At 61.0% G+C, this 25,423-nt stretch overlaps 10 protein-coding genes across 11 annotated transcripts; 4 read left to right on the top strand and 6 right to left on the bottom strand.

Annotated features, from left to right (window-relative positions):
• Positions 1 to 54: 54 nt before the first annotated feature.
• Positions 55 to 1,878, top strand: JDV02_009941 (uncharacterized protein). The gene is made up of 3 exons (XM_047991642.1): positions 55 to 772; positions 847 to 1,506; positions 1,568 to 1,878. The coding sequence occupies exons 1-3, from the start codon at positions 706 to 708 to the stop codon at positions 1,750 to 1,752; spliced, it is 912 nt and encodes a 303-aa protein (XP_047847654.1). The 5' UTR covers positions 55 to 705; the 3' UTR covers positions 1,753 to 1,878.
• A 1,368-nt stretch (positions 1,879 to 3,246) lies between these two features.
• CLU5D (Pathogenicity cluster 5 protein d) lies at positions 3,247 to 6,523 on the top strand. The gene is made up of 5 exons (XM_047991641.1): positions 3,247 to 4,628; positions 4,678 to 4,766; positions 4,822 to 5,463; positions 5,515 to 5,733; positions 5,793 to 6,523. The coding sequence occupies exons 1-5, from the start codon at positions 4,327 to 4,329 to the stop codon at positions 5,816 to 5,818; spliced, it is 1,278 nt and encodes a 425-aa protein (XP_047847653.1). The 5' UTR covers positions 3,247 to 4,326; the 3' UTR covers positions 5,819 to 6,523.
• A 351-nt stretch (positions 6,524 to 6,874) lies between these two features.
• MC69 (Secreted virulence factor mc69) lies at positions 6,875 to 7,805 on the bottom strand. Its single transcript, XM_047991640.1, has 2 exons — positions 7,275 to 7,805; positions 6,875 to 7,168 (listed from the first exon to the last, which is right to left on the bottom strand). The coding sequence occupies exons 1-2, from the start codon at positions 7,427 to 7,429 to the stop codon at positions 7,153 to 7,155; spliced, it is 171 nt and encodes a 56-aa protein (XP_047847652.1). The 5' UTR covers positions 7,430 to 7,805; the 3' UTR covers positions 6,875 to 7,152.
• A 247-nt stretch (positions 7,806 to 8,052) lies between these two features.
• Positions 8,053 to 9,231, bottom strand: JDV02_009938 (uncharacterized protein). The gene is made up of 4 exons (XM_047991639.1): positions 9,085 to 9,231; positions 8,859 to 8,970; positions 8,607 to 8,704; positions 8,053 to 8,526 (listed from the first exon to the last, which is right to left on the bottom strand). Exons 1-4 carry the CDS (start codon positions 9,122 to 9,124, stop codon positions 8,426 to 8,428), a joined length of 351 nt encoding a protein of 116 aa, XP_047847651.1. The 5' UTR covers positions 9,125 to 9,231; the 3' UTR covers positions 8,053 to 8,425.
• A 641-nt stretch (positions 9,232 to 9,872) lies between these two features.
• Positions 9,873 to 11,119, top strand: JDV02_009937 (uncharacterized protein; the record flags this gene model as incomplete). The annotated part of the gene is made up of 3 exons (XM_047991638.1): positions 9,873 to 10,330; positions 10,386 to 10,997; positions 11,056 to 11,119. The coding sequence occupies 3 exons, from the start codon at positions 9,873 to 9,875 to the stop codon at positions 11,117 to 11,119; spliced, it is 1,134 nt and encodes a 377-aa protein (XP_047847650.1).
• On the bottom strand, positions 11,099 to 12,953 carry JDV02_009936 (uncharacterized protein). Of its 2 annotated transcripts, XM_047991636.1 has the most exons (5): positions 12,575 to 12,953; positions 12,360 to 12,524; positions 12,148 to 12,287; positions 11,658 to 12,092; positions 11,099 to 11,598 (listed from the first exon to the last, which is right to left on the bottom strand). In XM_047991636.1, exons 1-5 carry the CDS (start codon positions 12,675 to 12,677, stop codon positions 11,404 to 11,406), a joined length of 1,038 nt encoding a protein of 345 aa, XP_047847648.1. In that variant the 5' UTR covers positions 12,678 to 12,953; the 3' UTR covers positions 11,099 to 11,403. The 2 variants fall into 2 exon arrangements, with proteins under 2 accessions (XP_047847648.1, XP_047847649.1); XM_047991637.1 differs by having other exon boundaries at positions 11,099 to 12,092; positions 12,575 to 12,818.
• On the top strand, positions 12,411 to 16,346 carry JDV02_009935 (uncharacterized protein). Its single transcript, XM_047991635.1, has 7 exons — positions 12,411 to 13,975; positions 14,030 to 14,087; positions 14,134 to 14,868; positions 14,924 to 15,010; positions 15,084 to 15,543; positions 15,606 to 16,013; positions 16,078 to 16,346. The coding sequence occupies exons 3-7, from the start codon at positions 14,218 to 14,220 to the stop codon at positions 16,149 to 16,151; spliced, it is 1,680 nt and encodes a 559-aa protein (XP_047847647.1). The 5' UTR covers positions 12,411 to 13,975; positions 14,030 to 14,087; positions 14,134 to 14,217; the 3' UTR covers positions 16,152 to 16,346.
• Positions 16,347 to 16,979: 633 nt separating this feature from the next.
• JDV02_009934 (uncharacterized protein) lies at positions 16,980 to 18,661 on the bottom strand. Its single transcript, XM_047991634.1, has 2 exons — positions 17,661 to 18,661; positions 16,980 to 17,599 (listed from the first exon to the last, which is right to left on the bottom strand). Exons 1-2 carry the CDS (start codon positions 18,485 to 18,487, stop codon positions 17,407 to 17,409), a joined length of 1,020 nt encoding a protein of 339 aa, XP_047847646.1. The 5' UTR covers positions 18,488 to 18,661; the 3' UTR covers positions 16,980 to 17,406.
• An 817-nt stretch (positions 18,662 to 19,478) lies between these two features.
• JDV02_009933 (uncharacterized protein) lies at positions 19,479 to 22,909 on the bottom strand (the record flags this gene model as incomplete). The annotated part of the gene is made up of 3 exons (XM_047991633.1): positions 19,479 to 19,762; positions 19,816 to 22,593; positions 22,639 to 22,909. 3 exons carry the CDS (start codon positions 22,907 to 22,909, stop codon positions 19,479 to 19,481), a joined length of 3,333 nt encoding a protein of 1,110 aa, XP_047847645.1.
• A 1,245-nt stretch (positions 22,910 to 24,154) lies between these two features.
• Positions 24,155 to 25,374, bottom strand: JDV02_009932 (uncharacterized protein; the record flags this gene model as incomplete). Its single annotated transcript, XM_047991632.1, has 7 exons — positions 24,155 to 24,255; positions 24,304 to 24,374; positions 24,445 to 24,518; positions 24,571 to 24,602; positions 24,650 to 25,115; positions 25,162 to 25,237; positions 25,283 to 25,374. The coding sequence occupies 7 exons, from the start codon at positions 25,372 to 25,374 to the stop codon at positions 24,155 to 24,157; spliced, it is 912 nt and encodes a 303-aa protein (XP_047847644.1).
• Positions 25,375 to 25,423: the final 49 nt, after the last annotated feature.

Here is a 25,423-nt window from a genome sequence, read left to right as displayed (position 1 = left end):
ATAGCGCCCCGGCAGCTGTAGACTATTGCAGCATTTGCGGCGGCTTCCAATCACGTTGTATTGGCCTGTCCAGCTGCCCGCCTGTACTTTGTACATTGTAGGGCTGATGTGCTCGTCTCAGATGGCGCGGGCTGTCGCTGCAGGTGCTGGCCGCGAGGCATGAATGTGCACCGACAACTTGCGGTCAGCGGGCTATAGGGCATCCACGCAGCCTTATCAACGTCTGTCACTGCACCATTGCGGTATCAGCGTCCTCGACTCGTTCAACGTCCTGCAGCAAACCAGCAGCAGACCAGTCCGGTGCGACTGGCCTCGTGCGCCTTGCTGCCATCCGCCGCCATCCGCCGCGGTTGCTTCACGTGGGGCCGCTTGATTCGTCCACAGCCGCTACAGCCTCCCGGCCCGCCCCCTGTGGCGAGCTGTCAGCTGAGAGCTGGAGCCGCTGGGTGGTGGTGGTTCCTACGGCAACTCACCACCAACCACCGGACCCGTGGCCTGCGTCATCTGGTCAGTCGGCCAGGGCTAGGTTGTGCGTTGAGCGTGCACCCGCGGCACGCGTCTTTGCGAGGTACCCGCCATTTAGCAAGGCACTCGACGAAGCTCGTGCTTGTCTGCGGCTCCGGGGGCTGTACCGTCGGCCTGCACGCAACGTAAACACCATACTCACCCATCACCGCCATCAAACACAACCCGGCTCAGCTCGCCATGAAGATCTCGCTCGGCGCCTTGGCTCTGGGCCTCGTGTCCGCGCCCGCTGTCGCCGCCTGGGGCGGTGCGTTGTTACCTCCTCCCTCGCGAGCCTCATGACCGTGAACGGGACGTGCTGACCGCGACGAAAACCCGCAGGGCTGGGACATATCGCAACGGCGTACCTGGCGAGCCGCCTCGTGTCCAACTCGACCGAGGCCCACTTCAAGCAGCTCCTGCGCAACGACGGCGACGACTACCTCGCCGGGGTCGCGTCGTGGGCCGACTCGGTCCGCTACACGAAATGGGGCCGCTTCACCAAGACGTTCCACTTCATCGACGCCCACGACGACCCGCCGCGGTCGTGCAACGTCGACTTTGAGCGCGACTGCAAGGAGACGGGCTGCGTCGTCAACGCGCTCGCCAACTACACGCGCCAGTCGCTCGACCGCGAGATGCCCGCCTGGCTGCGCGCACAGGCCGCCAAGTTCGTCATCCACTTTGTCGGCGACCTGCACCAGCCGCTGCACAACGAGGACGTCTCCCGCGGCGGCAACGGCATCTATGTCCGCTGGGACGGCCGCGAGTTCAACCTGCACCACGTCTGGGACTCGTCCATCGCCGAGAAGTGGATCGGCGGCGTCCGCGGCAAGCCCTACCCCATCGCCCAGCGCTGGGCCAACCAGCTGGCCGTCGAGATCACCGACGGCAAGTTCGCCGAAGAGAAGGAGTCATGGCTCAAGGACCTCGACTTTGACAAGCCCATGGACACGGCCATGGCGTGGTCGAGGGAGGCCAACGCGCTCGTCTGCACACACGGTAAGGATGTGCAGAGCTCTCATCATGTCCACAGGGCTGTGCTAACATGCTGCTCTCCCAGTTCTGCCCGACGGGCCCGACGCAATCGTGGGCAAGGAGCTCGGCGGCGACTACTTCACCAAGGCCGGCCCGGTCATTGAGAAGCAGGTCGCCCGAGCCGGGTTGAGGATGGCCGCATGGCTGGACATCATCGCTGACAGGTATCGGGCTGCCGGAGTCGCGCAGCTGCCCAACGAAGAGCTGTAGGAGGCGCGGAGATCACGCCGCCAGTCGCACAGTCACCCAACAAAGAGCTCTGCAAGGCGCGGAGATCACACGGCGACTTGCGCCATAGCCGGCAGAACACATGGACCAATGCAAAACATTTACGACCCGTCCGATCAGTGTTGCGCCACTCTAGCGTAGGAGAGGCCGGACGTGAGGCGCATCAACTTGGCTAAGTAATGGGCGCCGGCAACCTCGTCGGCCGACGTCGTGACTCGAGAGAACAGGCAGGGAGGCCGCGAGAGAAACGGGACGAAAATTTTTCTGGCGCTGGCGTCGTTGGGATGGCCGCAGCTGCCACAAGGGTCTCGCAGGAATCGCGTGTGTCGCAGGACTGCCCCTGACGCGATGGAGGGCGGACTCTCTCGGAACACAGAGTTGCGAGTTTGATCAGCCGGATCTTCTGAGTGCACCGTCCAACCACGCGTGAATATGGAATAGCCCAACGGTTGCAGTTGAGCATTTTATGAGCATTGAGCCTTGCGCGCCGAACCCCAGCGCACATGCGCGGGAACCAGCCACCAGTCGCGAAATGAACTGCAGCTGTCAGTGATGCTCTGCGCCGTGAGCGGCGGCAATTTACGACGCCCCGAGCCTCACGTCGTGATCGGTGCGGCCGCCGCATCGCTTGCTTGCCCTGGTATTGCAGGGTTCCAATTGCAAACACCATGGTTCTCCGCGCGCTGGCTAAAACTGCTTGATGAACAGAGACTTGATTACTCGCTGGATCGGATCCGAAAGCTAATGACGTCGTAGGAGGTGCATGCTGAGCCACCGCATGTCCGAGGGGTGTCGATGAAGGAGTAGTTGTTTGTGCTGGCGACCATCCCAAGTCAGACGGGCGCGTACGCCCACCGGCCCAAACCTTCTGCGTGGAGACTTACACGCCGGAGGCGATATCGCGCGGAAGAGATCGCGGAACAGGGTGCCGGGCTCGGTGGCCATGCGTTTCGGGTTTCCACGATGGGCTGGCACGGTTCGAGCACGAGGGACTTCACTGCGAGTAGCGTCAACAGATCTCGACAGCGCGCGGTCCAGGAGACCCAGGGCTGACTTTATTCAGGACCAGATCCTGCGTGTTCCGTCTTCAGGCCACATCAGACGAGCTGGCCATCCTTCGCTGCGGTACGTCCGGCTATGCGGCGACGGCGCGGTCCCCGGGTTTGGTGAGGCGCCGCCACCACGAAGAGGGCAACGATGCGGCCTGGAAGCGGTCGGCACGCAGGCCCGGGCAAGCGTTGCAGATGCACGAAGGCGCGATGAGGAGGGGCGTGCGGCATAGACAGGAGATGAGCTGTTCTCTGGTCGTGTGTCAATGCCATCTGGTGCTGCACAGCAGTAAGTTCATCCGAGGTCGCAGAGCCCGGCGGGGCAGACGCCTGGGCGCGGCTCACCGAAACGCCGACTGCCTGGCAGCTGCCACCCCCCCGCGCCTGCCCAGTGTCTCGCGCGATCCCATTGGTCAGGGTAGCCCTCCCGTGGAGAATTCGTAGGGCAGCAGGTGGGGACCTTGGAGAGCTCCAGGGGTCTTGCAGCAGGGGCCCGCGACAGGCCCGAGACAGAAACCGCTTCAATCTTGCGACTTCAGACGCCGACCTTGGTTGTTGGCTCTTGGTCGCCTCTGCAGCGTCGCCTCTGAAGCTCACGCCTCGCTCGCTCTGTACCCTCTTGGGGCATCCCGATTCGTGTGTCCACACCTCAGCGGGACCCGTGTGCGGCTCGCAACCCTTTTTCACGACGGACACGCACGGCCACAACGGTGGGGTCTGTTGACGAGAGACGAAGACGAAGCAGCTCGGTGCCCGCAACTCAATTTCCCCGCACGCTTCCATACCGCCCGCCGCCGCACTCGACTGACGCTGGCAGACGATGCCATGTATCCTGGCGCGCCAGGTTTCGGCCGGTGACGCCGGCGGCCGACGTGGGTTGCGGGGCCTGCCATCTGGTACCCCCGAGGTTTGAGGCATCACCACCCGGGACCGCAACCCCCCGCCACAAGGAGGCAGCCTTTGCGTGCCCTCGCATACACGTAGGGGCCGCCTTTTCACGCCCCGGTTTGATCGACTCGCCAGATGTCATGGACTTTTTTTGCAATCGATTTTGCCGGACGGCGCCAGAGGAGGCGAGCAACCACCTTGTCGCCCCAGGCAGGACGCGCCTTTGCCGGGTTTCCGATGTGTCCCATCGGCCCTGTTCAGTTATAACCGTGGTCTTGGCATCTCGCCGAGTATTTTGGACCGTCGCCTCCTCGAGCCTTTGTGTCCCGTCCTCGCCTCGTTTCCTTTCCCCTTCTTCAAACGTGCTCGCTCCTTGGACGTCCACCAGCTGTCGTCCGTTCGCTTCTTCGCCGCGCTGGTTGTGTGCCTTGTACAGTACATTCGTTCCTTGCTCACGTACCGACTCTCCTTTTCGAGGCCGCTTCCACCTGGCCGGCTTCAGGTCTGCTTGCACATAGAGACATTTTACTTCAACTGGTCTGGAACCAAAGTAACACAAAGCTCTTTGACACCACCCGAACATCGTCGCACATACGAGCCCGCAAAAAAAGCAGCCAATATGCATATCAAGACCATTCTCGTCGCCCTCGTGGGCATAACCGCCGTTGCCGAAGCCACCGACGGCCCTCACCGCTCTCTCTTCGCCAACACCCTGAGCCGTCGCCAGAACAACCGAGGCGGTCGAAACGGCGGCCAGCAAGGAGGTGGCAGGAACGGCGGCCAGGGAGGCGGCGGCGGCAATCGGAACGGCGGTGGTGGTGGCGGAGGCGGCGGCCGCACCCTGAGCGCCAACCTGGTCCAAGACGCCTCGGCGGACGACGGCAACAATCCCGGCGCTGATGCCCAGGCTGCTTCTGCAACGTAGGTTTAACAAAGACACTCGATACGGGACAGATTCTAACAAGGGCAGCGACAACAACAACTTCATCAACTTCTGCCAGGGCAAGGGCAAGACCACCAACGGCCTGCAGATCAAGGCCGGCTCTTGCAACGGCATTCGTACGTCTCGTGCAATCTCGGGTTCTTGTGCTTACCCACTGACAATCTACTTCAGCCATGGGAAGGATCCCCGGGATCAACAGGATGGTTTCGTCCGTCTTTGTCAACCCCAAGAACGGAGACAACCTCCCGGCCAATAAGGACTTTAAGATCCAGGTCCAGATTTCCAACCTGCAGAGCGGCTCCTTTACCAACGCGACTTCGACGTACTACGCTGCGCCGCAGGACCTCAATGGCAATGGCCAGATCATCGGTCACACGCACGTCACCGTTCAGGACACTGGCAGGACCCTCAACCCGCAGAAGCCCCTGGACCCCACTCAGTTCGCCTTCTTCAAAGGCATCAACGACGACGGCAACGGCAACGGACTCTTGGCCGCCGACGTCGCGGGTGGCCTGCCCGCCGGCAACTACCGCCTCTGCAGCATGTCGTCGGCCTCCAACCACCAGCCCGTCCTGATGCCCGTCGCCCAGCGCGGAGCTCAGGATGACTGCGTCCGCTTCACCGTGGGCGGCGGCGGCAGAGGCGGCGGCAACAATGGTGGCAACAATGGTGGCAATAACGGTGGCAACAACAACCAGGGCGGACAGCGAGGCGGTAACAACAACCAGCAGCAGGGTGGCGGCGGTCAACGCGGCCAGAACGGTCAACAGGGTCAACAAGGGCGCCAGGGCCAAGGCGGTCAGGGCCAGCAAGGTCAACAGGGCCAGCAAGGGCGTCAGGGCCAGGGAGGCCAGGGCCAGCAAGGTCAACAGGGCCAGCAAGGGCGTCAGGGCCAGGGAGGCCAGGGCCAGCAAGGTCAACAGGGCCAGCAAGGGCGTCAAGGTCAGGGCGGCCAGGGTCAACAAGGTCAACAAGGTCAACAGGGCCAGCAAGGACGTCAGGGCCAGGGCGGTCAACAAGGCCAACAAGGCCAGCAGGGCCAGCAGGGCCAGCAGGGCCGGCAAGGCCAGGCGGGAGGCAACGGTGGGTCTAAAACCGGCGTACTGTCACGAAGATGAACGAAAGCTAATAATGGCATCTAGGCGGGGGCCGACGGCAGGGGCAGTAGTGGCCGCACCGGAGACCGAGGGGGCGCCGCGGGCCGGGGCGAGGAGGCGAACAGCCGTGCGGGTTCTCGGGCCCCGAGAGACCTGGACGACGCGCTCGTCATTGACGGCAAGCCAGCACTTCCGAACAAGCGTGCCGAGGTCGTACAGCGAGCCTGCGACCTCTAGCGCAGCGGCTGTGTTGACGCCGTCAGCTCTCGAGCCTTGGGCGGCATCAGCGGCGCCGACTGCGAGGACCAATTTTCAACTTGTGTATCGGAGCTCTCTGACCAACCGCCCAAGAGGCCGGCCGGGCGGCTGCCGAATGAATTATGCTGACTTTTGCTTTAATACGTGTGGATAGTTATATTGGCATAAATGCTGACTGCCTGGTTGACGGATGTGGAGTCAGAGACATGTGCCGCTGACCACTGCGCGACGTGTGATGTCGCAGTGCAGGCCTCTACGGATGGAGTGTGCGAGCGCGGGCTTGGATCCGAAGCATGTGCATGCGTAAGTGACGGCGGACTGGCTACAGTGCTAAGGAGGGGCTCAGCGCCCCATGTAGAGCGTTGTATCAAGTGTGGCTTATAGATCGTGGAACGAGGTGTTGCGGTATCTAGACTGTCGAGGCTACTAGCTTGCCGTCGCAATCGTGTGCAGTGACACCTCAACCGGCCCAGTCAAGATCTGACTTATTGACAGGCCGTAACATGCAGGAACCGCGGCGAGCGAACTGCCAGAGGCATTTTGACGTGGCTTTGGTGACGACTGCCAGGTTGCAGAGCAGCACGTGAACAGGTCTGAGACGGCAGAAACAGAGCCGCGGTTTCGGATGGCTGATGGGGGGAGGGGACGTCCGGAGCCCAGACATGCAGCACGGGGATCAAGGCACCGTATGGGGTGGCCAGCTATGCAGGTATGTGATTTCGCGGCCGGGTGGGCATGTCAGCCTGTGGTCTATTTGCGCACATAGCGTCATCAAGTCAAGGGGAGGGGACGACGGGCATCGGGTCTTTATACCTCAACGACAATAACGACGAGTCGAGATCGTCGCATGTACATTGCTGCGCCCGTTGCGAGGGATGGAAAGGTCATATATTTGAAACTAATGCTATTAAATTGTGATGCAAGTGTCGTGTAAGTGTGAGCCTCGTATGGCTCTTTTCGCAGCGTAGAATGTGTATGCTGCCGATGAGGGTATCCGCAGCGCTCAACGCTGGCCATAACGCCGTGTCCCTGATGCAACGCACCCGTCGCAAAACCGTAGAATCATGATGCTCTCTCTAGCGTCTGCTGAACCACGTTGCGTCGAGGCCGTTCTCTTGTGCGCAATCCCCGTGGCCTCGCTCCTCTATCAGCCTCGTTTCGGTCTGGCGGCATCCCACTACGTCAGCACAGGCAATTCACACAAGAGTAACGAAAGAAAAAAAAGACACATAGAAAGTGAGGGAGCGAGAGACCGGGGAGGGAACGCACCCGCAGCCCTGTGGCGTGACGACGCCAAAGAAGCAGTCCCCAGACGACTTTCCCACGACCTGGTCGCTGAAGATGGGCGTGATGACGATGCCCGCGCTGGCCAGCGAGGCGGCCAGCACGGCGGCGGCGGCGGCGAGCGCAAAGGGCGACTTCATGGCTGTGCGTGCTGGGCGCTCCTTGAATTGATTTTTTGCGTGTTTGTGTTTCTTCCGCCCGGGCTCGTGCTGCTCTTCGGTGTTGTCTCCTGTCGACAACGTGCTGTGGTGGCAGGCGGCGGACACGCACGGGCGGATATGTACACTCGTCGTCTGGCGGCTTACACGGCGGCGGTGTTGGTTCACTGATAATGCGAGCGACGTGGTCTCGTGCGACTGTGTGCAGAAAAGGAACAGTTTATCTGCGAAGCCGAGATCGAATACTACACACGGAGAGGATGATGATGAAGAAAGGAAGAGGCGAAAACGCAACAGACGACAACATAGAGACCGACAGGAGGCCACCACGAAGAACGAGGGCAAACGGGGACGGGTCGTGGTGGGTGGTGGGTGGCACGTCCCTTCAAACTCGGTGCGTCGCAGTGGGGTTTGGGTGCCGGGGACGCGCCAACCTTGGGTGGTTTCAGGATGCGGCGAGCATCGGGATTGGCGAACCATAGGCGCAGCTGCGACGATGGAGCCTGCGAACGAGCGACCCAAGCGCTGCGGTGGGGCGACGACGGCCGTCAACAAGTGGCACCTCGAGTCGGATGCGACGCTGCGCGCACATTTATTAGCACTGCAGCTGCCAGACGCGCGAACGAGACGAGCCGCGAGAGCGTGCCCTCGGCCGGATGCTCGCGGTGGTGGTGGTGGACCCGACTACAGCTAGCCATCCGAGAGGATGCTCTCCATCAATCAGTCGTACCACCGGCTGTGCAATTCATGCGCCCAGATTTTAAATGCGACTGCTTAGGCTGACATAATACTGTTCAGTTTGGATACTATCCATAAAGCGTCCACCCCATGTTGAGTCCTTGATGTACTCGCTGCCATCATACACCGTGATAGTACAGGTCCCGTCCGTCGGCACTCGCAGGCCGTCACTAGTCTCGCACACTCCAACCAAAGCCACGACACGCCCTGTCGGTATCCTCGACGTCATATGTCCAGCTCTTATTGCGGCGGGACGGGGGCGGGGGCCTCGGGGGCCGAGCCGGCCATGCCAGGTCTCGGGGGCAGGAACAGCGGCAGGTAGGTGACGGCCAGAGCCATGACTGTTTTGGATGTCAGCACCGCGCTCGCCTGCATGGCCGACGCCGAATGCGCCAGCGGCTTCGATATCGAGGCAACGTACCGGACATGAGAATGGAAAAGTAGCCGGGCGTGCTCGAGCCCTTCTTGGAGTCGTCGCTCTCGCCCAGGAAGCTTTGGATGGAAAAGACGACGGCGGCCCTGAAGAGTGAGACCCGTTAGCAAAACACGTTGGTAAGACCCGCATCCTCGCGACGGCTATTGTGTGATTATGCGACGTGTCGTAGCGCGATCGAGACGGCTCCAGTGTCCGCATCCAGAAAGGGGATGCCTCGGGGTCACAGAGGGAACGCACCAGCCCACAAACTTGTTGCGCGTAAACATGGCCGCCATGGGCATGGTCGAAGCCAGTGTCGAGGCAAATTCGGGCTTGTCGCCCGCGGCGGCGGGCTCCTGATACGGGACGACTATGTTTTGAGGTCAGCCGACGACACCCAGAGGCGGAGGTCGAGGAGAGGGGCGGGTCTTCATCGGCGCCGCAACCCTCCGTCGGGCGGGCGGGCGCGGGGCGGAGGACTCACTCAGGTCGGGCCGGCGCATGTCCTTGCTTTGCGGCGCCATTGCTGCGGGTGCTGAGGGCTGGTGTGGACGGCGGGAGCGGCGGGAGCGACGAGACACGGAGGAGGCGAAATGGCGCTGGTGAAGCTGTGGGAATTTGGGAGTTGGGGGAATGGAGGCGAGGAGGTGGCCCGTGCTTGCGGGAGCGGCCAGTTGCGACGTCGAGGACACTTGCCGTTTTGGGAACGCGAAAGCTCACCTCATCATGTCGGTCGTTGTTGCCTCTCCTCAATCACCTGCTCCTCATGCCCTGCCTTCACGCACGCACAAATGCTTCCTTTTACATCCGCCAGGTCGAAAATTCAGCATGGCAATATCATTTCGATTGAACAGATTGAAGCTCCGCCTCGCCTCCTAGCCAGTCGAGCACAGTACGCAGTTCAACTTCGCAGCCGCAGCCTCGCGTTTCCGGCATCGGTATTGTCTCAACACTAAAGCTGCATCAACGCCTGCCCTTGTGGCGGTGCGCACCTCTGCAGGCGCCTCAGCGACCGTTCTAAAACCGTCGACGACTGAGGTCCGGCTGCTTCACTCCAATCGTCATCGCGCCGGACATGCATTGAACCAGGTAAGCGACCTGCTGCTCTCTTGGGGGCCGAATCCGGCTCCACATCGCCATGCTTGCGCTTACACCTGCATTAAAGCTGCTGCCCCGCGGCACGGGGTCATGGATCGTGCGCCGAACGTCCACCACGCCCTCGAGACTCGAGAGCCTTCAACGCGTAGCCGGTGCTCGGGTAGCCAGCCAACCATGGCAGATCCTCAGCTTCAGTCCAGCTTCATCACTAGGCTGCCTCCCGAGATCCGCCAGCTCGTGTACCTCGAGCTGTGGCGCTCCTACGGTCTTCGCCAGCACATCCTACATCACCGCGGTGAGACTAATGACGACCCAGCGCACCTCTGTCATTGGCCTTGCACGATGCCGTACGAGGTTCAAGACGGGTTGCAGGAGGAGATTGAGGAAGCGAGGTCTCGGGCTGGCGTCGTCCTGGGTGAGGAATTCGAAGACACCCAGCTCTGCCATGACCTGCTGTCACCGTGGATCAATCACCGGGCGTGTGGTCGACGTGCGGAATTGGCCTACGGTATTGAGGCTGTCCACTCCATGACCACCTCGGTGGCGAGCTGCTGGAAGACGCCAAAAAGACTCGATGATGCACCGCGCGTCCGGGCGCCCTACTTTCCGATGCTGCTCTCCTGTAAACTTGTGTAAGAGAGCCGCTGGTCTTGATAGAAGCTGATGACATGCTGACCAGCTACACAGTTCCTCCGAGTGCCTACCTTCTATATATGGGTCTACCACGTTCGTCTTCACCGACACGACGTCCTTGACGACGCTCGTGGGCAGCTGCGACACGCCTGCCCCCATGAAGACCCCGTACACGCCGCCAAATGTGCCCCGATTCCTGTTCCAGCACGCGAGGAGCCTGGAGCTGTCATTGAGCGCCAATTTCTCCGTCTTGCTACCGTGTACCGTTGCTACCGACCGCAAGAGCGGCCTGGCTCACGACGCCTACGACTTTCACTGGCTGAAGCCCGGCATGTTCAAGTGCCTGAGCAGCCTCAACATCTGGATCGCAGCCCGTGGCCTGGCTCTGCGCTACGACGGGGAGCACGATTTCGTGGCTCCGAATCAGCTCGATCTAGAGGCCTTGGGCAAAATGACAGAATCTCTGTGCGGGGTCGGGTCCGTCGCGCTGAGCATGCCTCTTGGCAGCGGCATCGAGCCTCAAGACGGCTATGTCGAGAGCTTGGCTAGGCCCGGTGTTCGGCTTTGGAAGAGAGGCACCGGAGATAGATTCCATCCCCACTTGAACACGCTCCGGCTAGCTATGCGCCTGGGGAAGGACAGCACAATCCGCACACAGGATGCAAGGTTGGTTCTGACCATCCAAAAACAACTCTTGACGCCCAAGCTGACAACGTGCAAACAGAGAGGTGCGAGTTGGACGCAGCCAAAGCCTGGGTGACTTTGCGGTTCCTGCGCTTGAATTATAGAATGAATGCCACATCAGTCACCACATATAGTCCCCACTGCAAAACCGAGCGGTGCCTGTACGCCTGGGGAGCTACATGGAGGCGTTGCTTGATGCGCGGTCTGCCGCATGGCGCACGTTGTTTGACAAGGCCTCTATCCCACGCAATGTCAGACAAGGGGAAACTGAGAGGAAACTACACAGATCAGACTTATTCATCTAACAGCGTACATTGAACGCTCGTATCAAGTAACAGACAGACTCGAACCGACACAGCGCGGCGACATATTGAAGCAGGCGCTCCAGCTACGATGGAGGAGTTACCTCGCCCCTCTCGTTGATCTTGCAGCTCTTGTTGTCCACGAGGTCGATGATGAGCGCCAGATACGCCAGCAGATCCGGATTCTTAATGTTTTTGGCCTTTTGGTTGTTGACCCAGCCGTACGCACCTGCGCCCTCGGGCGTGTCGATCAACTTGCCAAATGAAGTCAAGTGGTAAGTCTGCCGCGCGTCAGCATGGCACTATAGGCACTGTGCGTGTCAGGGAAGGGTCCGCGTACCTCATGGTGGAGCGTTCCCTCGAGTCCCATCAGGGCGTCGATGGGCCGTGCCAGAGGCTGCGCATCCTTGAGGCGTTGAAGAAACGTTCGCCAAGCCGACGGCTTCTTGATATCGGCCAGCTTCTCCGCAGTCAGCAAATCATAAGCGTGGTCCCTCATCTCCCGCAGCCAGAGCGGGTGGAGCGTGATGGTCTCGGCAATCTTCTTCAAGTCGCCCACCGGGACACCGCTCCCGTCCCGCTGAGCAGGCTTGTCGGTTTCCGTGAGGCCCAGGATCTTGGACTCTGGGTTTCTCCAGGCATTTCTGTCCGATTCTTCCTTCATCTGCACCAGCGTCCCCCCAAGGGTGAACCGTCGTTGGCGTCCAAGGTCAGTCCAGATTTTATTGCCGTACTCGTCCCGCTCCTCCAGAAGATCCGGTGCGCAGTAAAGGACCTGCACAATGACGCGTCAGTCGCGAATGTTCACAGCGCGAGGCAAGGTCACCCACAAAATTGAGGTAGTGTTTGTCGTTGCCTTTGGCCACGGCCTTCCACTCATCAGAGTCGAGGTAGATGGCCCCGGTCAGCGCGTTCTTATCCTGAGGGGCCCCTATCGGCCCCTCGAGACCTTTATAAAGGCCGAACTGTTCTAGAGGGAGTAAGCCCTGCGTTGCAATCTTGACATGGAATGGACACACGGAGGCGTGCAGGGACCACTTACCGCTGACGGCCCTGGCTTTCTCGCCGTCGCCTCCGAGAAGAAGTTTGACGGCAGCCTGCACCTTTTCATTGCTGGTATCCAGGACCTTGGCGGAGGCAGCCACGGCGCGGCCCTTGGTGGTTTCCATTCCCAAGAGGATGGCATCACGGAGCGCCATGTCTCCGTCTTGTTCAGTGTCAGCGGGACGGCTACTCTAGCAGCAATGGGATACGCACAACAGCTCTTGTGAAGAGTCCACTTGACCTTTGGTGGCTCATCTGCAGCCGCGACAAGCGCAGCGGCCTGCACCAGGAAAGCGAGGACGTGGCTCAAGTGCATCCTGAAAAGGTTGAGCGCTTAGCAAGTACAAGGGTTGCCGGCTCCTCGGTCGTCCTTGTCCGACTCTCTGTTAACGGCCCTGGACCCTTCTTATACTAATTCCTATCCGACACTGCAAGGTCGTTGTAAGCCCTACGCGCGGTCTCTTGCCATTGCGCTCGGACGACGACACGGCGTCCAAGACTAGCATCATTCTGCTGCCTGCCACTCCAAATTTATCCGGATATGCCGACTCACAGCCGCACCGACCCCTAGCCTGGACCATGATGATGCCTTGGGGATAGGACATCGTTCGGTCATGGCCATCCTCGTACACATCTACCGCTGAGAGCATCGAGTTCACGCTGTGAAGACTCAGAAATAAGTCCTTGAACGGCAACGATCGACAGACGCGCCAAGTCGATATGAATAAGCGCCGGGGCCGTAAGCGACACAGCCATGTTGGGGGCGGCAGTCGACGGACTACACGCGGTGCCGCCCCCATCCCAACACCATCACCTTATTCCAAGCGCCGGTCATTCCCATCTTGGGCATATGTACCTGCGGCTTATGCTTTGGTGCGCGATCGCGATATGTCGACAACGTGCCGGTGCCTGCAGGGGTTTCAGCCAGCCGGCCACATCTGCTTTCTGCTTTAGCCGGCGACGGCGCCGCGCTGCGCTCAACGACACCACCTCGAGCCATGTTCCTGCTTCGAGCTTCAACTCCGAACACCCATTTAGCATCACGATATCAGGCGGCTCGTATGGCTTCAATCGAGGCTGACCACAGCCCCCAAATGCGCGCTTTGATCGTCGTGAGAGCTAGCTTGTGCGCACAAGCGTGATCCTTCGTCTGGGGCTGACAGCTGCAAAGAGGCATTGGGATGTGCGGCATCGACTCGCCGTGCGATGGCGATACGAGATTGAGTGCGTCAGAGCAGCGAGCTGTTTGTCGTCACCATGTGCTCGTACTTATTTCTTGCGGCATCCTCGCAGTGTCCGTTTCTGTCGGAACTCATTGCCACCAGCCAACGTTGAGATCGTTTGCACTTTGACTTGAGCTCTGGAAAAGCGCACTGTACGTCGGAGCCTTTACCATGAAGCGTGCGTTTCAAGCTCTTGCTGCCACGGCCGCATTCGTCGGCGCCCTGGGCAGCATCGACCCGCGGGAGCCCAAGATAACTGGCGCCCCATCGTAGGACTCTTAACTTGCACGTCCACGAGACACCTGCTGACGCGGTTTAGGTTCCATATCGCGGCCATCATACCAACAGAGTCTGGTCAAATCGGCATCAACCCGCCTCCACCAGAGTCTGTGTACGTCTAACAACCTGCTTGCACCTGCCGTTGTATAAGCTAATGACCCCCTAGAAAGGGCCACATTGGGAAGAACACAAAGTACCTGACGGATCTTGGCACCAGCACCAAAGTACGTCCGTCCCCAAGCCAAGACGGTATGCGTTAACACCCTGCAGTGGATCGGGCCGAACCCGTCCTTCATCACCGTCGCCACCAAGACGGCCACCAAGTCTGGCAAGCCCACCGTAGCCACCATAACGATGGGTGTGGGCGCGGCCAAGAATGCCGCCGGTGGCCTCGATATCCTCTTGAGCCCTGCCGTCAAGGCCAAGCTCGAGGCCATTGCCAAGCAGGTGAAGCCATGCTCGGCGAAGCGCAGGCGCGGGGTCCAGAGACGTCAGGGCCCGTCCTGCGGCCTGGCCGACTTTGTCAACCGCGTCGGCGAGGACGCCGAGTTGAGAGACACCTTTACCCGTCAGATCACCAACGAGGTATGGGCTGGCGTCGACGAGGGGTACTCGGGGGAGCCCGATGAGAACCCCGGGTTTGAGCACCTGCACGATGATGAGGGCTACTTTTCCGACGACGCCGACGGCTTCTTTGAGGGCGCCCAGGGCGATGGGACCGTCGAGGCCGTAGTATTCTCCTCGCCAGAGGAGGCCGCGGCGATCGCGGCGGCGGCGGCAGGGTCAGAGGCCGGGTCCATCTTTGGAGCCTCGACCGTCACGTCTGGGTCCTTCCTGGCTCTGCTATGGACTACACTCCAGGGCGGCAAGGCCCTCGAACCCGTGTACCAGGTGCCCAAGGAGAGCATCCACAAGATCACAAAGACCAAGACCAAGACGGCCGGCCCGAGCTCGACGCAGCAGAGCTCGACGACGAGCTCAACGTGCCCGACTGGGACGGCAGTCGTAAGTCTCGCCCCCCTGACGTGTCGTACAGGATGAAAGGTAACCCAGTCGACAGCCCGAGTGCGGCGAGGGCTGCATTCCCACGCAGGTCAAGATTGAGGACCCCAAGAAGACCACAGTGCCCGACTGGCACTGCTCAGAGGTGAGTCTGAGCCTTCCCTCGTGTCCCTTGATCGCTTCCGGCGCGTAGGCTCACCCCTTGCCTCGCTCGACAGGGCAAAACCAAGGACTGCAAGTGCAACCCCGGCTCGTTGGAGCTCGTGACGCCGTATTTCCAAGAGTACCAGCAGACCATCTGGGCCGCGACCAAGGACCTACACGAGGCCAAGCCCGAGGTGCGCATCACCTGCGACTCGGCCATCTCCGACGCGCCGAGCAAGTGGTTCGGCGACATCACCAAGAACTTTTGCCCGATGGCCAACAAGGCGGAGCTCGGGACCGGGTCCATTGCCTACGACGTATACGGCAACAAGATTCCGCTCCTCAAGAACAAGCTCGCCACCGATAAGCCCGTCGAGGGCAGGTCGCTTCTGCAGGCTCGCTCGCCGCCCGAGAACCAGGAAAACTACAAGGACTTCAAGTTTTTCGTCAGCTGGGAGCCGGCCAAGGGCGACTGCGTGCTGCCCAAGGACACCATGTGCGTCGACGCGTATGCGCAGGCCGTCATGACCAACTGTGAGTCCCCCTACGTCGTCCCGCGCCTGTCAGCGTCACGCCTAACCTCACGACACTTGTAGGCGGCAGCAACCACGGCTCTGCCGGCGACCGGCTCTTCGTTGACGCCGCCATCGACGTCGGCTGCGGCAAGTACACATGGCACGTCGAGGCGCCGCGCAAGCCGGATCCCAAGCCGGATCCGCCCAAAGCCCAGGACCAGGTGTGCACCGACAAGTACTCGCACCCGGACGTCCCCTGGGACGCGCAGAGCCAATGGGCCGAGATTGGTTGCCGCGAATACTCCAACAAGGTGATGAAGCCGGGCGACAAGCCCATCTACTGGCACTCGCTTTTCATCTACTTCCTCAACTACCAGATCTCGTGGGTCGACGGCTGCGACGTTGTCAAGGAACAGTCGGCCATGAAGCCCCTGGGCGACGGCGACTCACTCGATTGCAAGACTCTCTTGGTGGAGAATTACCAAAAATGTGAGTTGCTTGCCCTGCTTTCCGTTTTTACTCTTTCCGCCCATGGGCTGACCAGCGGTCGCAGGCGGCAACAACGGCGGCGCGGGTGGCTCGAGGCAGGTCGGCTGTCTCAAGTATGAGTTTTATCCCAAGAATTAGTCATGTCGGCCATGTCGGCGCAAGACCAACTACCTGTTTGTAATGGAACTGGCGGCAATTCGAGTGTGTTGACGTGCGGACTGTACACGGCGCAGCGACGTGTTGTCGCAAAGAAGCCCAGCCCACTGACGACGTAGCCTGTGAACAATGCACCGGCTAGCGCGGGTGAGTTGCAAGAATGCTGACGGCTTCAACTACTGCTCGCCGTGATCCCGCGATTTCTCCTTGGACTGACGTGTAGAGCCGCTGTAGCGAGAGCAGCAGGGCAACAGTCGCAACACCAGGTGCTCAAGCCGCATGTCGTCACCGCCGCACCGCGCACACACGCACGTACTCACGAGCGGCCCCAGCCCGGCGAGATGACGACGCGCCTCCTATCCGTCCGCCCCGTCGCCCCATGCAGCTGAACAGACAGACAACCCCCTGGTCCCCCGCACCCACGCAGAGACCGTGCCGCACAGCCGGGTCGGGGCTGCGACACGTAGTATACCAGGAGGTGCCCGTGTAGTTTGTGCATCACGGAGGAACGGAGCGTTTGGTCGGTCAGTCCGTCAACATGAATGGTCCCCTCCCCCGCCCGGACCACCATTGAGGGGAAGGAGGGAATCCGTACAAAATACGCAACTCAGCCTCTGCCCGGGGCGCGCGTGCCGCGGGAGGGGGACAGGTAGACGCCTGGCGACTGTCAGTCACCCACCCCGCCCGTCATTCGTCCGCTACGAGGTACGCAGTGAGCAGAGGTAATGGCCCGCGTCTGGATCCATGTAGGACTGACTGCCCGCCATGGCAGCGCGCCGCGACTGCTGAGCGATTTGACCCCAGCAAGCCGGGCAGCCTCGTTGCCGCCCGCGCGGCTCACGGCATCTCGCGATACGGCACGGCACGGCACAGCACGGCAAAGAACGTCAGCATCTCGCACCTGCCCGCGGCGTACGCTCAAAACTCAATTCAAAAGGAGTGTGCCTGTGTGACATGTGGTATATCAAATGAAACGCTGCAGCCCAATGCCGTCATGAAAAGGAGGGTAGTGGGCGACCAGCATCCGCCTCGCCCCGGCCATCGCGCGAACCACGACCCGCGACCCCTTACCTGCCCCATGCCCAAAAACGCCCAATCATCCAACCCCTTCTGCACCTGTGCACTGTGGGTATTCGCGTGTGTCGTGTGACGATGAGTGCGCCCGTCGTACTCCAGGCGCACAATGCGCGCTGGATAGGGACGATGCGCAAAACTTTTGTTGCCCGGCGCGTCCGGCTTACTTGGATTCGTCGTCCCGGTACTGGGGAGGAGCCTCCTCGTGCTCCTCCTCCTGCATCAGGCCGACCTTTTCGATGTCGGGCTGGGAGGTGGGCGGGCTCTGCTTCCGGCGACAGCAGCGAGCGCCTGCCCGCTTGCACGTGGCGAGGCGCGTCACGCGGACAAGGACGCTGCAGAGGACCATGGCGATGCTGTGTCGTGTTAGTGGCTCGTCATATTACGTAGTGAGGCGACCAGGGGGTGACAACGTACACTGCGACGCCGACGCCGGCGGTGATGCCCATCAGGACGGGCAGGAAAATGTGCGAGGCGACGTTCTTGAACAGCTTGCGCCAGTTGTGGCGATGTGGCCCCATGTGATGGTGATGGGGATGAGGGCGATCGGGGTGAGAGTGAGGATGAGGGTGCGGCGGGCGGCCGTGGTGGAGCGGCATGACGCCGGCGGCGGGGCCCTTGTTGCGGTGCCTGCCGCAGCCATGGGGCCTGAAGCCCTTGATGGACTTGAGCATCTCGTCGGTGAGTTGCCTGACGCGGCAGAACATGGTGGTGCAGGCCGAGACGGGCGAGTCGACGAGGGCGACGTTGGCGATGGCGATTCTGTCGTCGGCGGTGCGGAGAACCTGCAAGCGGACCGTGGGGACGCCCTCGACGAAGCGGCTGCCGACCTCGATGACGCGCAGCTCGACGCCGACGAGCTGCAGCTGCAGGTCCTGGTCCGTGGCTTCGGGCTCGATGGACAGGCTGTAGCCGAGGCGCTGCTCCCTCTCGCGGCCGCCGCCGTCGACGACGAGGGCCGACAGGTCGCCGTTCCAGGGGTCGGCGGTCGGGTACAGCTCGAAGCCGTTGAGCATGAGGCGCGAGTCGCCCTCGACGACGAAGTCGAGCTTCAGCTGGGCGTCGCTGCCCTTGCACTGGACGCACGGCACCCGGACGGCCTGCGAGACGGCCGTCGGCGGCATGGCGATGGCGTCGGGCTGCATGGGGAGCGCCCTGAAGACGGCCTCGTCGTGCTCGGATGTCTCGGGGACGACGAGCATCGCCGCGGCCGCGGCCGCAAAGGCGAGCGGCTTCAGCTGCATGGTGGGCCGGCGTGTGCGCGTGTCGTGTGCTGTTGCTCGGGGCCGGCTGACGATGGTTATGATGACGACGTTGTTGTTAGTCCGCGGGAGGATGTTGTGCTCCTGTTGGACAAGCGAGAATCGTTGCGTTGGTGATGAAAGAGAGACGGATGGATGGAGGGAGGAGAGGGAGGGAGGCAGGGTGTGTGCCAGGTGGCGAGCGGGAGGGGAGACGTCAATGCACCAGGCCTGCCTGCCGTTTGGGCGTGCTGCGCCGCCGGGCGGGTTTTGCGGCGCAGGGTGGACGTGCTCTGCTCCATGCCACTGCTGTCACTGCTGTCGCTGTCGGTGCTGCCTCTGCTACTGCTGCTGCTATAGCCGCTACAGGCGTTCCGTGCGCTCGCTGTCGCTGCACTGCAAGGCGCCTGCTGTTTGTTGCCCCGCCCGCCCGGAAGCCACGGCGCCAGGGTCCCCACCCTCTCCGCAGCCCCAGCACCTGATTCGTCACAGTGGGAGCCAGCGGGGGTACCAGCTCCGACACTATCGGCCTCCGCACCCGGCAGGTACCCGACAGGACTAGGCCCACACGGCCCCATTCTCGCATTAGCAATTGCTGGCAGTTGCGTGGCAGTGGCAGTGGAGTGTATCTCGGGCAGCAAATCGCTTGCAGGGGCCAAGTGCCGATTCGGGCAGTCCACGCCATCTGTCTCAGACGCGTGCGGCCAGCCTGTCGAGCTCGCTTTCTCCGCAACAAACAACTGCGCAGGAATCATGGCTTCACCACCCACCCGGCTAGTCACTAGTCAAGTCAATCAATCAGTCTTTGTCTGTTTGCAGCCACGAACTTGCACCCTGCCACTTCGTACACGACCCCGTCCCGGCATTTCCAACATTCTGCTCTTCTTCACACCGCCTTAACCCGTGCACTTCTCGCCCTGGTCAGAGCGCCGGCCGAACCAGTATTGCATCTACTCAGCCTTGGAAGCGCCATATAAGGACGCCTCTCGCCGTCTCACGACCACAGCGTCCGCAGCCTGTTCACCACCTCGGTCCACCTCGGCCATGCGTACGTGCGCGCGTCCACGCCCACCCGCGCCATGCCATTGTTGAGCTCCGTCACGTTCTGGTGCCTGTGGATCGGCGAGTCACCGCCCCATGGGTAGTTGGGGTTATTGGGAAGGCTCGTCGCCGGCATGAGGTCTGTCGACGCCTCGCTGCTCGGCACCTGCGAGCCCCCACCCATCCGAGTCGTCACCGACGTCCTGAACGTTGTCGGGGTGGCTTGCGTCTCTGTCCCTGAGCAAGGCGTTAGTCCTCTTGAGTCCCTAGAACGGACTTGCCAGACATACCACCAGGAGCGCTTGCCAGACTCATAGATGTCTCATAACTATCCGTCGAGGTCGCCGTTGCGCAATCCGACGGCTGGCACGACATGGATGCAATCGTCGCCGTCGGATCCCCGTCGCAGGGCAGCACCATCGTTAGGTCGTCCAGTACTGTGGTGCACGACGATGTCCAACTACTCGCCGGCCGCGGGCTCGCATAAGTCCCACCGTGCGTGCAAGTCGTATCCACGCTCGTCCGCGTCCCGTTGATGCCCGTAGACGAGCCGGTCGCCGACGATATAGCGCCATCCGTTGTCGTGTAGCCCAGGGAACTGCTTGACGGCCAAACAGTCGGGACCGTGGTTGGGTATGACTCTGTCTCGGAGCCGACCCAGGAGCTCTTCCAACTGCTTGTCCAGTTCGAAACCGTGAACCTGATGGTCTTGGAGCTCAGACGCGGCGTCAGCGTGACCTTTGTGAGAGTCATTTGAGTCAGGCTGTATGATTCGGAGCCTGTTGCAGGCACCGTTGGAGTGCTGCTGATCGGCTGCCAGGTGGCCGTGCTCTCCGAGGAAGTTGTGCGCCAGGAGATGCTCGTGGATCCTACGGTTGGCTCGTCCGTCTCGGTGCCGGACCTGGTGGTGTGCGTACCTGTTCCCACGGGGCTTACATAGGTTCGTGTAAGCGTCGCGACTCTGGTCAAAGTCACGACGCCCGTCGAGGTTCCCTGCGTGATCTTGCTGACCGTCGTCCACGTTGTCGGCACGACCGTCACCACCTCGAGGCTTGTCGACGGCAGTGTGTACGAAGCGCTGCCGGTCAACGTGCCAGGCTCGGTGTAATTTGATGTGGGGTAAGGCGGAGAGTAGCTCGCCGACAGGGCCGACGAGCTGTGTCTGGGACCGGTGCCTGTCCGTGTCGTCGTATTCGGCCAGGTCGGAGGCGATTCCGTCGGCGAAAGTGTCGAGCTGCCGGCGGTGCCGCTTCTCGAGGTGAACGTACTGCCCGCCCACGTGTAACTGCGCGAGATTGTTGGCGAGAGCGGCGACGCATACGTAAAGGAGTGCGTCGAGTTTACACTCGATGCAGTTGCCGTTGAGTTGGCATAAGAGGAGCTTCGACTCGGGGCGCTCAACGGAGTAGAGCCTGTGCCGGTTCCAATGGTACCCAAATTGCTGGACTTAGGTGGCCGCGTCTGAGAGTATTGCGAGGTCGAATTGCCATAGGGAGGGGTGCTGATGGGTACGCTGGAGACGCCGCTCCGGGGTCGAGTCGTGGAGCTGACGGTTCCCGAAGGACTAAAGCTGTAACTTGCTCGCGCACTGGTACTCATCCACAGGGAGCTCCGCTGTGCAGGTGTAGAAGTGGTCGCGTTTGACGAAGTAGGAAACGGCGGAGAGGAAGGCCAGGTGCGCGTTGAACGCGATCCCGTGACCGCTGACGAGTTAAACACTCCGGACACAGATTGCTTCGTGGCCAAAGAGGTTGTCGGGGAATAGGTATAGGACGAGTTCCAGCCTGGGTGCGAGGTAAAGGATGTGTTGGTGGTTGAATGAGGAATACCCGAAGAAGAGGATGATGAAGTCAAGGAATGCACAGTCGTCGATGCTTGTGGTAGTGTTGCAAAGGAGTAGCTGGCTGACGGCATTGAACCAGGGTAGGACGTGGCAGTGGCAGACCCCCCCGAAGTAGTCGAGTTGCTCCACCTGGTCGTGATGCCCGTTTCCGTCCTGTACGTGGCCTGCTGGCTTGTAGATGGCAAGGTACGCGTGCCGGGGCCCGGCGTTGACGACGTCACTGACGTGTTGGAGGACGCAGTGGTCGCACCAGTCGGGACACCAGATCTCGTAACCCACGAGTAGACACTGCTCCCAGCTGAAGGGAAGCTCTGAGACAAAGCACTCGTCTCCGTGGTAGCCCCAGCGTCCGTCGAGTTGGTGAAGCTGGCCCAGCCTGAGGAAGGGGAAATTGGGAGACCTGTCTGCGTCACGCTCAGGGTCTCGGTTGTCACAGTAGACAAAGTCGGCAACCCGCTTCGTGTTGGCTTGCCGATATCTGAGGCTTGTGTCGACGTCAGAATTTCGGTTTCAGGTCGGGACGAGTCACTTGGGGAAATGCTTGAGCTGGACAGGTGCGTCGGCGTGACGGACAGAGACGTCCGGGTACTGCTCGTCGATGGCCAGTGCCCAGAATGAGTGGTGCTGGATGAGACCGATGAGACCCCGGTGCCATTAATGACCATGGAGCTATCATGCGTCAACGATGGCCGCAACGAGCCGCCAGAGCCTGGGTAGGAGGTAAAGAAGAAGGTGCTCGTCTGGGTGCCAGTCCCGGTCGGCTGGGACCGGGTCACCGAGATGGGGCCCGTCGTGTGTGCTGTGGGATCAGTCACCGAGGTTGATGTTTGCTGTTCCGAGGAACTGTCAACGTTTGAGGATGAACTTGACGAGACCTGCGAGTCACGAGATGTTGCAGTAATAGGCCACGATGTAAGATGCTGCGACGTTGATGTGCGGTACGTGCTGGCCTGTGACGATTGCACACTTTGTGTGAACGTAGAGGGACTAGGGACGGTGTCTGTTCCCGTGGTCGTAGACGTCGGCATAGTGACTGGAAGACCAGACTCGTCAACAGACGAATGGCTGGTCGAGCCGGGCTCCGTGCTCGACGAGCCCTCGCCGACAGACGTGCTTGTTCCAAAGTAGACAGAGCTCGGCGAGGAGGAATACACCGGACTGGTCAGCGTCCGCCACGTCGTAGTAGGATCGAAGCTCTCGTACGACGACCGGCCGAGAGTACCGGCTGGAAGGTCAGCTCCTGAGCCGGACGACATGGACGAAGACTTACAGGTTGCCGACGAAGAGAGGGTAGCCAGAGAAGAGGTTCCAAAGTCATAAGGAGGCGGACTTCCATAGGTATTGCCCGGATCGCCATAGTAAGGGGGCGGAGGGCCATAGGTGGTGCCTGGGTCGTCATAGTATGAAGGAGGCGAGTCGCGAGCCTCCATGCGGCGGCCTCTGCCTTTCTGCCACTGTCCACGCGGAACAGCAGCGGTCAAGCCGGGGAGGCATAGGAGAATGGCCGATACGAAGCCAGCAGAGGCAATCGACAGCCGCATGTTGGCTAACGGTAATGGAGCTGCTTCTGCGTCAGACAGAGCTAGGCCCTTGCGGAGGACACGAAGCCTACCTACTCTCTACAGATGGTATTGGGAATCAGATATCCAGAGCTGCCCCAAAGTAACGAATGTGCGCGTCCAGACGGGCAAAGAAAGGGAGCGGCAAGAAAGAGTCGTCTAGCGAGCGGTGGCTCTCAGCCTTCCAGAGGGAGCGAGACGGTCTGCAGAAGAGCAGAGACGCGAGGTGGCCAAAGATGACCAACGAGGGACGAGTCGACGCAGTTCGAGGGAGCAGCAGAGGAAAATGAGGCGAGGCGGCGGAGCAGAGAAGAGAGCGGCGGGTCGAGGAAAAGTAGCTTGCGTAGACGGGTGGTGTCGGTTGGCGATGCGGGAAGGAGCGGCCGGCGATGCGCGCACAGGCGTCGGTCAACTGCGAGTCCACGATCCGGTCGTCTCCATCAAACTCGATGTTTCGCAGCTCACGGCAGGATGCCGTCTACGACCCCGCAGCCGTGTCTCCCGTTTGCTGCCCCCGCTCGCTACACATGGTTGTTGGAACGTCTGCTCGGCATCCGCTCAACGCTGCACCCCAACCGGCGACGCTCGCGAAGGAGATGGCCCTTCGGCGACATTCCAGGCCGGGCCTCTCGCTCGGTGCTCATCAGTTGGACCACCTCGCTACTCGTCGGCTCGAGCTGCGGCTGATTATTGACATGGTGAGCTGAGTGTGTTGCTCTCGCCTATTCAGCCGTCGTATACACGACTGCGATGTCCCACGGTTAGGGGTGCCTGTGCTAACTCTCCCAGCGAGGTCGACTAGGAGGAAGTCGCCAGGGTGCGAAGCGAGCTGTAAGCCGAACCAGCCAGCATTGACAGCAGCTGCCATGATCCGACTCGACAACGGGTTGAGTCTGTGCAAGGCGGCCGGGCTGGTGTCTCGGGTTGTCGCTCGACCATCCCATGTACGCGGTCGGGAAACGCGAGATCCGGTGCCTTCGGCAGCCCTGTGCAACCAGCCATTCTGATTCCCATGTTGCACGGCGAGCCAGACAGTGTCACCGTTCCTGCATCGTGGCTCTGTGGCACCGAGTCTTTGAGTCGGGGTTCTCGCGCATGCAAGCACAGATACTTGAGACAGGCTCATTCACGTAGACGAGACAACGGCTTTCTACATTTCGAGTCCTGGCTCTATTTGTCTCGGTACGTTGAGATTGAGCACTCTTAGATCACTGAAGCGTACATTGTTCACTCGACCTTCTTGGCCGCCTCCCGAAGCGTGGGCGCCGTCTCGTCGGTCATGGAGGTGTTCATCGCCTCGATATCCGCGGCCCACAGCGCGGCACCAACTGCGCGTGTCAGCTCAGCTCGCCCACGCAGGCAACGAGCCCACTCACCCGTGTTTGTGTATGTGAAGAAGATGGAAACGACGGGAACCATCTCGAGCAACGTCGCGACGAGGCCAAACCTGACAGCCGAGGTTAGCAAGCCGCGCAAGCGCCGCACGGGTGGCACGGCTCAAGGAGATGCCGACGTACGACGTATACGGGCCAGTGTGCTTTTCGAGCCAGCCCTCGCGCTGGCGAGCCGACCACTTCTTCAGCTGAAAATACTGCAGGTTGTCAGCCTCAGAGGTCCACGTATGAGGCAGGCGATCGACATACTCTACCATGAACACGCTGCCCGCGGGACCGCCCTACGAATGTGTCAACATCCGCATTTCAAATAGTTGAGCCCACTCACCCTGAAGAACGATGAAGATGACGGTGCCCACGACCGGGATGAAGTTGAGAGGCAGGTGGATGATGTAGCGGACGAGCGCCGTGATGCTAAACTTGTCAAAGGGGCTCTTGAGGATGCGCCCGAGGCGCGCCATGGGGTCGCTGCCAGACTTGACCTCGCGGCCCTCGCTCACGATGGCGGTGTTGTTGCGAGCAATCAGGGTGCCATCAAAGGTGTCGAGGAGCGCGTCCTGCAGGAACCAATTGCGGGCAACGATGTTCACAATGGTAGAGGACTCGTTGAGGACGACCAGCACGGTGGAGAAGACGGCAAGCGGGCCGTTGACGAAGACGAGGACAGCAAGCTGCGGCAGGTAGGTAAAAGCAAACATGCTGCCGATGACGGACACGGAGAGCCCGATGTACGGGGCGAGGCGGGAGGTAAAGGGCTTCCACAAGGAGCGATGGGTGAGGAAGTAGAATATGCCCTGTGAGAGTCAGCGCCGGCCCGCGAGTTGGTCCCAGGATAGGCACCTTGATCGGGTAGAGATAGGCCCTGCTCTTGAGCGCGTCAAACGCCAGGGTCCTGGCCTTGTCGTAGTCTTCCTTGCTACAACGGGTCAGCTTCGTTCATCTGAAGGGGGGTTTCTCTTACAGGACTTGCTGCGCCTTTTCGCCGACGGAGCCCGCGACGCGACGGCTCGCCGACTGCCCACCGGACGTGGCCTGCTCCTTGGAGTCTGCCATTCTGACGATGTGCGTACGTGTGGGTGATGACTGCGAGGACTCGATCGCT

This window comes from Purpureocillium takamizusanense, chromosome 11, assembly GCF_022605165.1.
Source record: "Purpureocillium takamizusanense chromosome 11, complete sequence".
Taxonomy (NCBI): Eukaryota; Fungi; Ascomycota; class Sordariomycetes; order Hypocreales; family Ophiocordycipitaceae; genus Purpureocillium; species Purpureocillium takamizusanense.
Note: the sequence above shows the minus strand (reverse complement) of the source record. Positions and strands in the feature narration are given on the sequence as shown.

Excerpts from the sequence above, each read along its gene's own strand:
- CLU5D (XM_047991641.1), top strand. The coding sequence starts at position 4,327 with ATGCATATCAAGACCATTCTCGTCGCCCTCGTGGGCATAACCGCCGTT. Across the intron at positions 4,629-4,677 it reads GCCCAGGCTGCTTCTGCAAC|CGACAACAACAACTTCATCA; the intron begins GTAGGTTTAACA and ends TAACAAGGGCAG. Across the intron at positions 5,734-5,792 it reads AGGCCAGGCGGGAGGCAACG|GCGGGGGCCGACGGCAGGGG; the intron begins GTGGGTCTAAAA and ends AATGGCATCTAG.
- JDV02_009936 (XM_047991636.1), bottom strand. The coding sequence starts at position 12,677 with ATGCACTTGAGCCACGTCCTCGCTTTCCTGGTGCAGGCCGCTGCGCTT. Across the intron at positions 12,288-12,359 it reads GAAAGCCAGGGCCGTCAGCG|AACAGTTCGGCCTTTATAAA; the intron begins GTAAGTGGTCCC and ends TACTCCCTCTAG. Across the intron at positions 11,599-11,657 it reads AGGGAACGCTCCACCATGAG|ACTTACCACTTGACTTCATT; the intron begins GTACGCGGACCC and ends GACGCGCGGCAG.
- MC69 (XM_047991640.1), bottom strand. The coding sequence starts at position 7,429 with ATGAAGTCGCCCTTTGCGCTCGCCGCCGCCGCCGCCGTGCTGGCCGCC.
- JDV02_009941 (XM_047991642.1), top strand. The coding sequence starts at position 706 with ATGAAGATCTCGCTCGGCGCCTTGGCTCTGGGCCTCGTGTCCGCGCCC. Across the intron at positions 773-846 it reads CGCTGTCGCCGCCTGGGGCG|GGCTGGGACATATCGCAACG; the intron begins GTGCGTTGTTAC and ends GAAAACCCGCAG. Across the intron at positions 1,507-1,567 it reads CGCGCTCGTCTGCACACACG|TTCTGCCCGACGGGCCCGAC; the intron begins GTAAGGATGTGC and ends CTGCTCTCCCAG.
- JDV02_009935 (XM_047991635.1), top strand. The coding sequence starts at position 14,218 with ATGGGTGTGGGCGCGGCCAAGAATGCCGCCGGTGGCCTCGATATCCTC. Across the intron at positions 14,869-14,923 it reads GCCCGACTGGGACGGCAGTC|CCCGAGTGCGGCGAGGGCTG; the intron begins GTAAGTCTCGCC and ends CCCAGTCGACAG. Across the intron at positions 16,014-16,077 it reads GGTGGAGAATTACCAAAAAT|GCGGCAACAACGGCGGCGCG; the intron begins GTGAGTTGCTTG and ends CAGCGGTCGCAG.
- JDV02_009934 (XM_047991634.1), bottom strand. The coding sequence starts at position 18,487 with ATGCAGCTGAAGCCGCTCGCCTTTGCGGCCGCGGCCGCGGCGATGCTC. Across the intron at positions 17,600-17,660 it reads GCCGGCGTCGGCGTCGCAGT|CATCGCCATGGTCCTCTGCA; the intron begins GTACGTTGTCAC and ends AACACGACACAG.
- JDV02_009938 (XM_047991639.1), bottom strand. The coding sequence starts at position 9,124 with ATGGCGCCGCAAAGCAAGGACATGCGCCGGCCCGACCTGA. Across the intron at positions 8,705-8,858 it reads CGCAACAAGTTTGTGGGCTG|GGCCGCCGTCGTCTTTTCCA; the intron begins GTGCGTTCCCTC and ends CTCACTCTTCAG. Across the intron at positions 8,527-8,606 it reads CTTTTCCATTCTCATGTCCG|TCATGGCTCTGGCCGTCACC; the intron begins GTACGTTGCCTC and ends CATCCAAAACAG.